Source organism: Chlorocebus sabaeus, chromosome 15, assembly GCF_047675955.1.
Source record: "Chlorocebus sabaeus isolate Y175 chromosome 15, mChlSab1.0.hap1, whole genome shotgun sequence".
Taxonomy (NCBI): Eukaryota; Metazoa; Chordata; class Mammalia; order Primates; family Cercopithecidae; genus Chlorocebus; species Chlorocebus sabaeus.
The window spans coordinates 19,651,928-19,666,917 of NC_132918.1; the positions used below are offsets into that span (position 1 = coordinate 19,651,928).

Here is a 14,990-nt window from a genome sequence, read left to right on the forward strand (position 1 = left end):
ACAAATCACCTAAACACTTTGAATTTTAGTTTTCTTAGAAGCTTTGTGCATGAAAAATCTTAATTAGTTGAGGATACTGGCAAATCAAAATTTACTGATGATCTTTTCTTTGTCTTGCATTCATATGGAAAACACTAAAATTGGCTGGGCACGGTGGCTCACGCCTGTAATCCCAGCACTTTGGGAGGCTGAGGCAGGCGGATCACCTGAGGTTGGGAGTTTGAGATCAGCCTGACCAACATGGAAAAACCCTGTCTCTACTAAAAATACAAAATAAGCCAGGGGTGGTGGCACATGTCTTTAAACCCAGCTGCTTTGGAGGCCGAGATAGGAGAATCGCTTGAACCTGGGTGGTGGAGGTTGTGGTGAGCCAAGATCGCACCATTGCAACAAGAGCAAAACTCTGTTTCCAAAAAAAAGAAAGAAAGAAAAAGAAAAGCTTAGATTTATGAAGAAAAAAATTAGTCTCCCAAAAGAACTTGAGAGAGAATTGCTTGAGTAGACTTTTTAAAGTTTAAAAAAAAAAAACCCAACTCCTAAATATACTGACAGTTACTGCCTTTGTTTTTCAGTGTTGGAGTGAGCTACCAAAATATTCACAGTGCAGGATAACTGGATGATTAGTATTAATTCTGAAGATAAGGAATTGCTGAATTTTAAGATTTTTTTTTCCAAAAACTACTTGCCTAAACTCAGACAGCAGGTTCCATTTAACAGAGACTTTGAAGCAGCTGTACTGCTGGTGACCAGAAATAAACCATTCACATCCAGACTGCGTCACCTTTTCCCAAGGAATAAAGCACTTAATAAATGGATCTGATGAGTTGAACTAGTAAATTATCATAAATAGGTTTCATTTCAAGAGTTTTTAAAACCAAGTTATTTCTGAATGTCTTTTTAGAGGTTGTTTCATTTTTTTGTTTCTCCTTTTTTAAAGGTGAGTCGTTCATCTTTGCTAATAGAACAACCTGTGAAAAAACGGCCTCTTTTGGATAATCAGGCAATAAATTCAGTGTGTGTTCAGCCAGAGCTACAGAATAATACAAAACACGCAGATAATTCATCTGACACAGAGATGGAAGATATGATTGCTGAAGGTTTGTGGGTTTCACTTAAGACACCCTTTAATTTAACTTTGACTTTTACTGCTTAAAACAGGATGTAGATTTTTATTCTGTACAGAATTTCACTGGAAGTATTCAACTTTTATTCTCATATAATGCACCATTTGACTAAAATAATGAGAAAGCTAATCAGACTCTCAATGGTCACATAGCCAAAATAGCAAGATTAGTGCTAATTTCTGCAATGTCAATTTGACTTTTGAAGGAGTGTAGGTGGGAAAAGTTCCATCATATGTGAGAGAAGGCAACTCAGAATTTTAGTATCAATACAATCAATTTTCTTTCTTTTTTAAAGCAGACTTAAGTAACAAATGAGTATTTTACTGAGTTTGCTTAAAATTTTAGAGCCTCTGGGTTGTTTTGTTTCAGAGCATTCTGATGTTTGACATCAGGTGGATATTGTAATTATATTAAGTATATACTCTTCATTTCAAGAGGCGATTACATTTGTTCAGTGAGGAAACTCCTTTTTTATTTAGACTTTATTCTAATAAAGAATGAAATAAGGCCAGGGACGGTGGCTCATGCCTGTAATCCCAACACTTTGGGAGACTGAGGCAGGCAGATCACTTGAGGTTAGGAGTTTGAGACCAGCCTGACCAACATGGTGAAATGCTGTCTCTACTAAAAATACAAAAATTAGCCAGGTGTAGTGGCATGCACCTGTAATACCAGCTACTTGGAAGGCTGAGGCAGGAGGATTGCTTGAATCCCGGCGGCAGAGGTTGCAGTGAGCTGAGATTGCGCTGCTGCACTCCAGTCTGGGTGACAAAGCAAGACACCATCTCAAAAAAAAAAAAAAAATAGGCCAGGCACGGTGGCTCATGTCTGTAATCCCAGCACTTTGGGAGGCTGAGGCGGGCGGATCACAAGGTCAGGAGATCAAGACCATCTTGGCCAACATGGTGAAACCCCATCTCCACTAAAATATATATGTATAAAATATATTTTAATATGTAATATATAAACATATATTATATAATATATATTTTAATATATAATAATATATTTATATATATGTTTATATATCTATATATAAACATATATATAAATATATTATTATATATAAAATTTATATATAAATATATGTTTATATATAGATATATAAATATATATGTTTTAATATATAAAAATATATATATTTATTAGCTGGACGTGGTGGCGTGCGCCTGTAATCCCAGCTACTTTGGAGACTGAGGCAGGAGAATCGCTTGAACCAGGGAGTCGGAGGTTGCAGTGAGCTGAAATTGTGCCACTGAACTCCAGTCTGGTGACAGAGCAAGACTCTGTCTCAAAACATAAATAAAATAAAATAAAATAAAATAAAATGAATAGAAGTCCAAGTGGTATCCAAAATGACTGAAGGAAAGCAAACAAAAAAAATGAAAATGATATTTTATACTTTGAATTTGCTATTTAAAAGCAGCTAAGTTTTTACTGTTTTTTGGGGTGAGATTTCTGAATTGCCATATTCTACAGGAGCATCTTCATGAGACTATTCCTCTTAATTTTGATCATGACCCTTCAGGTGTTAGAGTTCAATTTAATGCAGTAGCATTTAGAATAGTCAAGGCCTTGTAGTAGTGAATTAACACTTGTGTCTTAAGTAATTATCATCAGTGTAATAGTATATTTCATTAAAATTAATTTATTCACTTTACAAATATTTATTGAGCCTATACTATGTGCCTTTACTTCGCTAAATCAAGCAATATAGCATGTTGGTAAGCAAACTAGGTATGTCTTTGACCACAGATTTTCTAACTTAAAGGATGACACCTTTGACCTTGTTGGTTCTTTATAAACTGTTGCAACATATTAATCACCGTTTTACTTCTTATTTGAACAGCGAAGAGTATACTAGTTTAAAATTTGATTTTTACTACTTGAGTTCAGTTTGATTTGTGTTAATTTGAAAGAATGTTAACCATGAAAACTAAAACATTCATTAGAATTGTATAATAAATCCCCAGTCACCCAGACTCAACATTATCACCCAATTTCAACATTATTTTGCAACATTAGCTTCATCATTCATTTTGTTTTCCTTCCTCCATTCCTAACCCCCACTGTCTTCTCTCCCCTCCCCTCCCCTCTCCTCTCTTCTCTGTTCTTCTTCCTTCCCCTTCCCCCTTGCCTCTTTTCTCTTTCTTCTCTTTTCTTTTCTTTTCTGTTTTAAAGAAAATTGTAGTCACTGGTACATGTATCAGTGTGTATCTCTCAAAATAATACACATTTGCTTATAATGCCATATCACACATAACAAAATAATAATTCGTTGGTGTTATATAATACCTGGCCCATATTCATATTTCCCTAATTTTTTAAGTCCTTTTATAGTTATTTAGTTAAATCAGGATCCAAATAAGGTCTGTATTGTGCCTTTTGTTTTTATGAATTTCATTTAATTCTCAAATACTGTCTTTTAATTACACATACTATTTTATCTGAGAACATTTCTCATGTGAAGTGAAAAGTAATGAAAAACTGTGCAGGTATTCTTTTTTTCTTGGCCTATATCTACAATATGTATATAAATGAAAGTTCTAGGCTAAAAAGTATTTATAATGTGTCCCCCCGTGTACACAATAGGAAGAACATGGAAATCTGCTTAGGAAACTTTACCACATGCAGTATGATCCTTAGTTTATAATATAATGGACATGTAGTACACGTTAGACTATTCTAGAACATGAGAGATATATGTATGTATGTATATATTCTTTACATACATAAAGAAGTAAAATACAATCCCCTTTCCCTCCATGAGCTTTTCATGTAGTTTGGAACTAGGGATCTAGGGGATCTCCATACAGAAAGGTAATGAAGGAGCTACAGATGGTATATTTACACTGAATTATATAGACAGGAAGAATTTAGAACTTTAAAACTGGCTAAGATTATTCCCAGTGTGGTGGGTTTCCAATAAAAATGAGATGTGAGCTGGGTCGTAGATTTAATGCATAGATTTAAGATAAACAACAAGAACATTTCAGATTAGAACACTAAGAGTAAGTGCATGAAGAATGTGTAAGTGCTAGGTAACTTTAAGAGAGGGCAGTGAAGAGTAAAGGATTGGATTAGAGGAGTAGTGGAAAGTATGACTGGCAGAGTCAGTTTCTGGAGAACCTTGGATATTAGAAAGCAAGTTTGAAGTTAGGTGGATGGTTTGAAGCTGGGCGGATGGTTACTGAAGATTTTTAGGCAGGTGATATGAATAAAGGAGTGTTTTTGGAAACTTTGTTGGCCATCTGTAGAATGTATGTATAAGTTTTGCATGTAATTGACACATATAGTCATGGTGGGAAGAGGAAGGAAAGGACTGATGTTCTCAAGGCAAGTGGGTAGTTCAGCAGGATATGATATCAGAGTAAGGAAAGGAAGATGTAGAGATAATATATTTCATACAGGAGAAATATTTATATAAAACGTGCTAAAATTTTAAATACTTTCTAATTTAATTTCCCAAGGTAATTTTATAATTTTCATGTTTCTATTACTATGTACTTAAGTGTTTATAGGAAGTACTGTAGTGTAAAATGGTGAGGTCACTTATTTAGTGGCTTTGCTTTTAGTGGTACATATAGTTTCAACATAAAAAACCTCATGGTAAGCATATAAAGGATAAACTGTGGTCCTCTTTAGGCTGGTTCTATAACGAGAGTCTGCAACCAGTAGATTGTGATTCATCAAAGTAGCTTATGGTCTTCCTTGATATATCATCACACTGATTATGATTTCCATCTCATTGCCTCTTTTTGCTGCTGTCCTCATGTGATTTCAGGTCTTTGGGGGAAATAAAAAATAACTTCCCCTCATGCCACAAAATGGGGGATCTAGATTAGGAAGCAGGTTTGGCCACTTCAGTAGACATCCAGAATAATATTATTAAAGAAGATAAGAATTTAATTTTCTCTGACATAACCCAAAGATCAGCAGTCCAGGGCTTATGTGATAGTTCCTTAGTACTGGGCACTCAAGCTCCAGGGTCTTATGTCTCTGTCATCCATAGAATGTTGCTTTTATTTCCAAGATGACTGATCTTCATGATCACATTCTAACCAATGAGATGGGGGGAAGGAGCACCACCTGGAATTTGTGAGCATTTACAGTCATATGCCATTGGTTACAAATCAGCCACACATAGGGCAGAAACTTGTTTTTAATCTGGGTGGCTATGTTCGTAGGGTTTTGTTACTATGGGAGAAAAGCAAAGAGTGGATGCTGGAGAATTACCAGTTGTCTCTGCCATAGAATTCCCATTTTTATTAGCTAAATCAGCAGTTCTTAAAAAATTTTTTGGCAGTTTTTAAATTCATAAATGTAAAAGAGTGACCTTGGTAATATTACCAAATTTGTTAAAAATATGACTGAACATTAGAACAAGAATTTTTGAATCTGTTAATGTCTCTCACTTCTTTATGAGAAATAAAACTGATACTCTTATTTTTGTTGGATTAACTGTAAACCATTTCTGTTTGGTATTTTCTCCTCCTTCATTAAGTATTCTAATTTATTATCAGGTGTTGTATGTTAATTAACAGAAGATCTTTGAAACAAAGCTTTTAGCTAGCATATCCTGTTCCTGGAATAACCTTGAGGAATGGACTCTTTCAGGGCTGGAACTAATGGCAGTGGTGGTCGAGTGAGAAGTTCTGTCTCCCTACAGGCTTTTCAATCAGATCAGATTATAATAAGATCAGATTATAAGCATGACAAAAAAAAAACAGTACCTCTGGGAATTACGTTGTCAGGTCTCGGGAATGTGTTGGTGGATTTCCTGACTGGGCCGTTGGAAGGTCATTGGAAGGAGCAATTTTTAATTTACTTGTTTTCAGACTGTTTCTTCCTCATTGCTACTAAATTGATGACTTTTGCTTGTGAAGGTAGTCCTGAGAATTTCCTTAAACTGGTCACTTGTCAGTCATGATTTCATTATTCAGGATAATGTATTTGGATGCCCCACCAATGTCAAATATTAATTCACAGTTTGTTTTTTAGTAGTTCTTGCTACTTCACTTAATTTAGCACTTTGCGATCTGCTTCCCCAGTAAAACTGGGATAATGTAAGTACCGGAGCCTACTGAATACATGCCACCCATGTCTGCATTTCTGAATCCCTGTATTTATCTCAGTCTTTATTAAATGAGTAACATAGAGCACACATATGGAGTTCACAGCTAAAAGGTTTGGTTAGTAAAAGTAAAATGCTTTTAGTAAAATGCTTTTGTTGCATTTTTTATATGACTTGGCAAAGGAATTATGATGATACAGGAAAATGGCAAAATGTGGTTGATTTAAAAATTTAACAAATTTTACTAAAGTATTTCTTGAGCGCTTATTACATGTCATACTACCCTTTTAGTTCTTACGTGGAAATTAGGATATGGAACTATCACTTTTAATGCCTACTACCTTTTGGGCACACATATAATTGTCACTTCAATTCTTTGGGAAATGTATTATAAACCCCATTTTACAGATGAGAAAATTGTGGTTCATGAAGATTAAGTTGTTTGCTTATGGGTGACTCCTGCTGAGTACCCCAGAATTTAGGATGGAAGGTTCTTTGTGCTCTGTGTTATTGCCTGAAAATGGTTACATATGTAGGGTGGAAGAAGGACATTCTAAGTTAATAGGGAGCACCCATTAAGTTGAAAAAAAGCATGATGAAAAAAAGCATCAGTGATTGGAAATTATGAAACTGTGATTTTTAAGCCTAGTTATTTTTATTTTAATGCAATATAACTAAAAGGAGCTGTTTTATAATTAGATATATGCATATTTTTAAAGAATTTTACGTATGTGTATATATGTGTGAATGAGATGGGGTCTTGCTTTGCTGCCCACACTGGTCTCAAACTCCTTGTCTCAAACGATTCTTCTGCCTCAGCCTCCTGTATATACATCTCTATATGTTTTATCATATACTGCAGATCTTCAAGAGAGTTAATTATTTTACATGCTCCTGTAAAATCAGACATATCAAAATTTCACCTTTTGAAGCCGCCTTTATTCTCTCCAGTTAGAATTAAGAGTTCCCTGCTATGTATCTCCACAGTGCAATTTATCAAAATTCATATCCCACACTCAGCTTTTTGAAAGTGTTCCTTCTGGAGGGTAGTGCCTATGTTATTCACTTTCATTGCTCTCCCAGTGTTTATAAAATTTTTTGTACATTTTAGATGGATTGTAAGCAAGGTGAACCTTTTAAAATGTTATGCTTATTTATATAGAAAGAAATTCCTTATAATTTTTATGCAGAAGCAAGAGGGAATTAGTAGCAGTGGTTGTGTTTTGAAGGCTTTTGCCCCGCGAGAATGGCTGTGGATTGAAAAGTTAAAGGGCCATTGGTTTCCTAGCAGTATCCAAAGTACAGACTAAAAGAAAATTTGCATAATTAAATTTTTGGAACCTTTTTTTCCTTTGTTTCCTTCTTTTTTAGAGACATTAGAAGAAATGGACAGTGAGTTGCTCAAGTGTGAATTCTGTGGGAAAATGGGATACGCTAATGAATTTTTGCGGTCAAAACGATTCTGCACTATGTCATGTGCCAAAAGGTATTTCTGTGCTCTTGAATTTCCCAAAGGACAGATAAATAGCCATTGCAACAAAACCAAAAAACCCTTGAATAGCTTATCAAGGATAACTGTAGATATTTTAATATGTAATATCATAGAAGAAACCTAGATATTATTATATAGAAGAATAATGCAAATAGGCAGTATCTGGAGCCACTTAGTATTTAGTTATTAGATTTTTCTTTGCAAAAATTGCATATTCATAATACTTAAAATCAATTGTACAGTATAATCTAATATTAAAGTAGTAATCTCCTGATGGTAAGAATATATTTAGGAGAATCCCTCCAATGAAATGATCAGGATATTATATATTACTAGTCCTTAAAGTGTGTCAAAAACAGTATTTGTTTTATCAGCTGTTTTATCATTATTGAAATACTTTGATTTACTTTGTGTTGTTTTAAAATGTTTTCATTTGTTTGAATCATATTCTATTTATTTTAGATTTCTAATGGGACAGTTATAGTGTAAATTCCCCACATTGTTAACATTATCAGACAGCAAAATACTTGTCTTTTCTGAATTAGTATTTTCAATAGTCATTATTATAGATAAGTAGTGTTTTTTTTTTTTTTTTTTTTTTTTTTTTAAATACAGCATCTCACTCTGTGGCCCAGGCTGGAGTACAGTGGTGTAATCTCAGCTCACTGCAACCTCCACCACCTGGCTTCAAGAGATTCTCCTGGCTCAGCCTCCTGAGTAGCTGGGATTACAGGCACCTGCCACCATGCCCAGCTAATTTTTGTATTTTTAGTAGAGATGGGGTTTCACCATGTTCGCCAGGCTGGCCTCAAATTCCTAACCTCAGGTGATCCGCCTGCCTCGGCCTTCCAAAGTGCTGGGATTACATGTGTGAGCCACCACGCCTGGCTGATAATTAGTATTAATAACAAAATAAATGTTTAGTCTCTTCATTAATCGTATAATTCCCAAGTTTGGTTTATGTTAAGAAAGAACCCCACCCTAATTCTAATAATAAATCCTAGTAATACAGATACTTACCACTAAAGTTGAAGTGTATGCACACTATTTTGAAATTGGTTCTGTGTTCAAAAAGATAATTATTCTCTCAAAGGATTTAAGATCTTCAATAGGATGACTATAGCTTGTACTGTATTTCAAAATAGGTAGAAGAGAAGAATTGAAATGGTTCTAGCATGAAAAAAAGACAGATGTTTAAGGTGTGAATATCCCAAGCACACTGATTTGATTTTTCTGATTATATGAATGTATTAAATTATCACACATACCCTAAAACTATGTACATCTATTATGCATCCATAAAAAATAAATAACTTTAACCTCATGTAAAAATTAATATAATTATATACATCAAGGGAATTTCTTACTTGAACATCTTATTTCGTATGGGTTATTTCCAAAATATACTTAGTAAAACTTAAATAATAGAAGTGTTTTCCTCCAAAATTGGGTTCATTGTTTTGGTTGTCAGTCTGTTTTTCAGGTATGCTTTGATGTTACTGATAAACCAATAATCAAATTATGTAACTCATATTTAAACTTGAATTTTCTAGTTTGCATATACTACAAGAAAGAACAATGGTTATCTGATTCTGAGTGATTTAAAAACTCTGAAAACTTGGGGAAAGGACTCCCTTTCAGAATATTTTAAACTTCTTAACTATTTAAAAATATTTGAGGACACTTAATGCTGCCATCAGTCTTCTCTCAGAGATGAATGCTGAGTTGTCACATTAGTATCCATTCAATGAACCTCTTTAGCAAGGTAGGGGCCCTAACATAGGGAAATGTGGATGAGAGAGGGTAGATTAGGTCGGGGAAGAACCATTGCCATTTACATGTCTGCCTAGCTGTCTTAGAAAGCTAAATATTTAGGGACAAAATATCAAGTATAAAGCTAGCCTCTCTTTTCTGCTTTTCTTAACGGATAAAGAAATTTTGTCAGTTGATATAAATGGAAATCAGAAACCTACATTGCTGAGCCCACAAATGAGCACATTATGAACACAGCAGGATCTTGAATTGTTTTAGGGTAAAATGAATTGGCTATCAAGATGCTTATATTTTTATGGGAAAAATAGCATATTCATTATCATAGTACTTTTTATTTCCACCTCTTGATATCTTTATAAAATGTAGGTGAGGAGAATTTGTTGTGGTGTCAGCATATTGGTTCTAGAATAGTTAGCAATAGCAAAGTTAATTGGGATTTATTCTTGTAACTTTCTTGGAGCAAAAGAATTTTGAAGGCTGGGTGTGGTGCCACATGCCTGTAATCCCAGCACTTTGGGAGGCTGAGGTGGGAAGATTGCTTGAGCCCAGGAGTTTGAGACCAGCCTGGGCAACATAGTGAGACCCCCATCTCTACAAAACAGATTTTTGAAAATAAGTTACAAAGGCAGTTTCATATATGTAAAAATGAAACTGCATATATTTTTCCTAGCCTTTGCATAGCTTTTCAGAAATTTGTTTCTTAGATCATTTCTTCTCACTCTTCTTTCTAGGGGGAAAGTTTGGCAAACTCACCCAGGCCAAGTCTTTCCCATTGTTCATTTTTTTGTATGGACTCGTGAGCTAAGGATGATTTTGAAATTTTTAGTTTGTTGGGAAAAAAAAAATCAAAATAATATTTTGTGATACATGAAAATTATGTGGAATTCAAATTTTATTGTTACTGTTACTGAAAGTTTTACTAGAACACAACCATGCTTGTTCAATATTTTCTATTTATTTTTTATTTTTTAAATTTAGTTTTGTTGTTTTGAGTTAGGGTCTGGCTCTGTCACCTATGCTGGGTGCAGTGGCGCTATCACAGGTCACTACAACCTTGGCCTCCTGGGCTCAAGCCATCCACCCACCTTAGCCTTCTAAGTAGCTGGGACTACAGGTGTGTGCAGGCACACCTGGCTAGTTTTTGTATTTTTGGTAGAGATGGGTTTTCACCGTGTTGGCCTTAAACTGGTCTTGCCATTTATTGGTCTTGAACTCTGGAGCTCAAGTAATCCACCCACCTTGGCCTCCCAAAGTGCTGGGATTACAGGTGTGAGCCACCGTGCCTGGCCCAATATTTTCAATGGCTGCTTTCACACTATAATGGCAGAGGTGGGTAGTTGTGACAGAAACTTGTATGGCCCGTGAAACTTAAAATATTTACTATCTGGTCCTTCATAGAAAAAGTTTGCCAGTCCTCGTTCCAGGGCTTTAGGATCCATTAAAAGACATAGGATTCTTTTAAGCTGTCATCATGTCTTATAAAGGTCTATGTTCAAAAATATTAGGCGGTCTATTTTGATAAAAGAAAATCTTTCTTTAAAGAGTTATGTACTTCGAAATTTTCTGAATAGTGAGAGCAATGAATTCCTTGTATAACTTTAAAGTCTCCACTTTACATTTTCATTCTTTGATTTAATAATATTTGAAAAATCTTTTGTTAGCTGCTTGAGATCCTCTCCCTAGTATATTAAACTTTTAAAAATTAATGTCTCTTTGGAAGTTATTACTTAGAAAAATCAGTTTGAATAAACATTTAGATACTACATAACTTTTTCTTTTGGAAGCTTCCTTTTTTATTTTTGCTGCTGTGAAAATTGATTATCCTCTGTGTTTTGCAGGAAGTTTCCCACTGTCATGCTGTAATCAGGAAAAAACACAATACTTTATTGTAGTTGTCCAGTATTATACTGAGAGATATATTATGATAGAGCCTGTTTTTTGACCTTTAGCATAAGTAAATCCATTGAACAGTATAGTTATTTTACAAGGTCTTACATTCATTAATGATGTATTCACAGTTGCACTTTAAAGTCACAATTAAATACTAAATGGATTGTCCCATATATCATTAAATATTTTTTCTTACTTGAATTTCTTAGGTACAATGTTAGCTGTTCTAAAAAATTTGCACTTAGTCGTTGGAATCGTAAGCCTGATAATCAAAGTCTTGGGCATCGTGGCCGTCGTCCAAGTGGCCCTGATGGGGCAGCAAGAGAACATATGCTTAGGCAGGTCTGTATAAACCTTGCTTCAATGTAAAATACCCTTTTCAGAAATGCAAGGAAAGTGCAATGCTGTATTTTGCTTGTACTACATTTTCCAGCTTCCAATTACTTATCCATCTACAGAAGAAGACTTGGCTTCTCATGAAGATTCTGTGCCCTCTGCTATGACAACTCGTCTACGCAGGCAGAGTGAGCGGGAAAGAGAACGTGAGCTTCGGGATGTGAGAATTCGGAAAATGCCTGAGAACAGTGACTTGCTACCAGTTGCACAAACAGAGCCATCTATATGGACAGTTGATGATGTCTGGGCCTTCATACATTCTTTGCCTGGTATGTAATTCATCACTTTGGCCTTAATATTTTTCTTGTGCATTCACACACAGCAATGTTAGAAACATCCACACCTTTTTCACAAAAGGGCTAGAGAAGTACTGTGTGTATGTATAAATTAAATGGCATTTGTTATTGAAATATGATCTGTTTCCTCTTGCTTATTCCCTCAGCACTACTGGGTATTTTCTCATACCCCCCCAAGTCGATAAAAACTGACTAGTCCTGCTTCTGCTGTGACACCTCAGCCGGTGAAGATATTAAAGGTGCTTTCTTCTCTTCAGTCTGATTTCTCTCGAGAGGTCAGTAGAGAGATTGAATCAGACACTTCTTCCTTTCTGCTCTTCTATTTTTCTATTCTATTCCTCCTTATTTCCTAATTTAACCTTTTTAAAAATGAAGTAAGAGAGACTTTTTTTTTTACATTTTTGAAAGCTAATCAGAACCTTTTAAAATATGTTAAAAATTTGGTTTCTTTGAAAAAAATCAAGCTAGTTCTTTTAAAAGAAGGTACGTTCTTTCTTTTCAATAAATAAACATCAAGAGCCTTTCTGAAATTTTATTTTTCAAATAGAGAGCTGAAATTCAGTTGTATTCATTCTAATATTGAGGGTAACTTTCTTATTTATGTTTTCCTGTTCTCTCATTTTGATACTCTTTCCATCACCTTAAGTCTCTATCTTTTTTCCTTAAAACGACAATAATCTTTTATACCCACTTTCTCCAAGGGGCTGGCTACTAAAGACAGCTGCACCTTTGCTCATGATGAGACCCACACTAGTTATATATGTTAAGACTATATATATATGTATATATATATATTTTTAAATCAGTAAATCTTGTCATTCACTTTGGCCTTATGCATATGGAAAATGAGGAGACTAAAACAAAAAATTTATTTCCTTTTGGTTTTATTATGAATCATATCATTTCTCTTGATACAAGCTTTCTAGAAGGATACATTCTGTTTGAACTTGTCTACTAACTTTTTACAGTTTAATAAGCTAATTAATTAGCTATGTTGCTAATTAGTCTTTCTCTGATGGCAGCTAAGGTCTTAGAAGCATACTTAGAGCTAACATGCTCTACAAGAAAATATACTTAGAAATGATAAAGAATCTGTCACCCACTTTACTTCATATACAGAATTCTGTGAGATTTTGGTAAATTAGTTTATCAATAGCTTGTTTTAGAAATGCTAAGTTTAAAAAAAATATGGCCACTTCTAAAGAAAGATGGAATTGTTTAAAGTGGAGATACTCTATGGGAAGATTTTTAAATGTGTATGTGCCCACAAAAACTTAGGTGTGAATTAATTGCTGACCATGTGGATTTAGAATCTGTTTTAAACTGGATGTATTTAGAAGATACTGAGTCTTTATTGGTTGTGGTTTTAGTAACTAAGGAAACCAATTTTAGTTTTTGACCAGTATAGCTATCTTGAGAATTAACTTTGGAATCTATATGGATGCCTGGGGCTGGGCTTTGGTTCTGTCATCTTCAGAAGTAGTCTCACTCTTCCAAGTGGGCCACATGATCTGTTTGTGAGCCTGATTTTTCATTTGGGGGAAGTTTTTCTTTTCCTTTGTAGAAGAGAATTGGTTTATATCCTGAGGAAAGTAGTTGCCCAAATAATTAACAAATAATAGATACTGCTGATTCTTCTTTCACTTCTTTTTTTTATTTCAGCTAATTTTCCCCAGCATCCATTTGCCATGTGGCTACTTTACTAGAATGAAGGCAAATTCCTTTGTCTCATTCTTGCTTCATTTGAGTTAAACAAAAAAACATAAAACTTAATATTTCTTATAACCTAAAATGCTTGTCTTACAGAGCTCATCTAGACACTTAATTTTGTTGCTAGGTATTTAGAAAACATTATATGTCATAAAAAGGACACAGCTATTATATAATTTAGAATTGCTTATTACTGTTTTAGAGTCTGGTTAATATGACTCTTCTCTTTACTTACGAAATGGGAGTGTTTCCAAACTGCTTTGACAGGCCAAATAATAAGCTTATTTGTGTGATTAGTTATATCACCTTTCTCAAAGTTTTCTCTGCGTAATGCCTATAGTTTAAGGTAATCTCATACCAGAAAATGCCTTAATGATCATTTCTTTCTGCTTCTCTGGACTTTGTAAATATCGTTTTGAGCTTTTTTTTTTTTTTAGCTCTCATTCAGTGCTGTTTGTTTTCCCTGAGTAGTCTACTCCCAAGCTTTTCTCATAGAATGAACAAACTTGTAAATTTTGTAATCTCTTTTGTATTTTGTTTCTTTCCAGTTGAGATAGGCTTCCTTCCCTCTTTAATCAGGGCATTTATATTTACTCCTCCAGTTTTCTCTTCTCTTTGTATATCATCTTGTTAACCATCCTGTTCAGACTATGTTAGAGCTTGTATGCAGTAGACCAGAATCTCAGAGCTGTTATCAGAATGAAAAATTACTGCCTTCTAATTTTTTCTGCATTAAAAAGTTATCTACGGGAACAATTCTTATTTTCAATTTACTGCAGGTTATCTTCTTTAACCCTTCCTTGCTATGGTGAACTGCCTTTTGCAGAGATCAGTTTGTCCTCTATTTATTGAAGTGTGAATCCACAGTAGATTTGATTTTTCTATAGGCATATAAACTAGGAATCATTTTTGAAAACATGACTATTTACTGGTTTTTGTAATATCAGTATTGGGACTTGTTTATTCTGTAGTATTGAGTGGCACGTGATACGTTTTCACCAACCTTACTGTGGTCAGTTTTTGTGCAGGGTGTTTTGTTTTGAGTTTAGCTGGAGAAGTGATGCCAGACCCTTGCAAGGTCAGTTGGGACCCATGTGCAGAAGTCCTTGCCTGTGCTGACAGCTGCACTGCACTTGCTTCTGGTGAGGTGGAGCTAGCTCAGCTGACTGGCTAGCTCAGTGTCAGTTGGTGTTTGTTTTGTACACATCCCTGGGATCCAGGCATTTTACCAAAGT

General features: G+C 34.7%; 1 protein-coding gene across 9 annotated transcripts in view; it reads left to right on the forward strand.

The window, feature by feature from the left end:
- PHC3 (polyhomeotic homolog 3) overlaps positions 1 to 14,990 on the forward strand; it is a 93,838-nt gene that overhangs the window by 66,934 nt on the left and 11,914 nt on the right. For 6 of the 9 annotated variants that reach the window (XM_007972121.3, XM_007972124.3, XM_037988575.2 and 3 more), the window contains 4 exons: positions 938 to 1,097; positions 7,570 to 7,684; positions 11,563 to 11,695; positions 11,787 to 12,018. In XM_007972121.3, coding sequence (XP_007970312.2) covers positions 938 to 1,097; positions 7,570 to 7,684; positions 11,563 to 11,695; positions 11,787 to 12,018 — 640 coding nt within the window. Of the gene's footprint in view, positions 1 to 937; positions 1,098 to 7,569; positions 7,685 to 11,562; positions 11,696 to 11,786; positions 12,019 to 12,191; positions 12,321 to 14,990 lie in introns of those variants that run through there. The other 3 variants (XM_007972129.3, XM_037988576.2, XR_492928.3) reach the window with 2 other exon arrangements.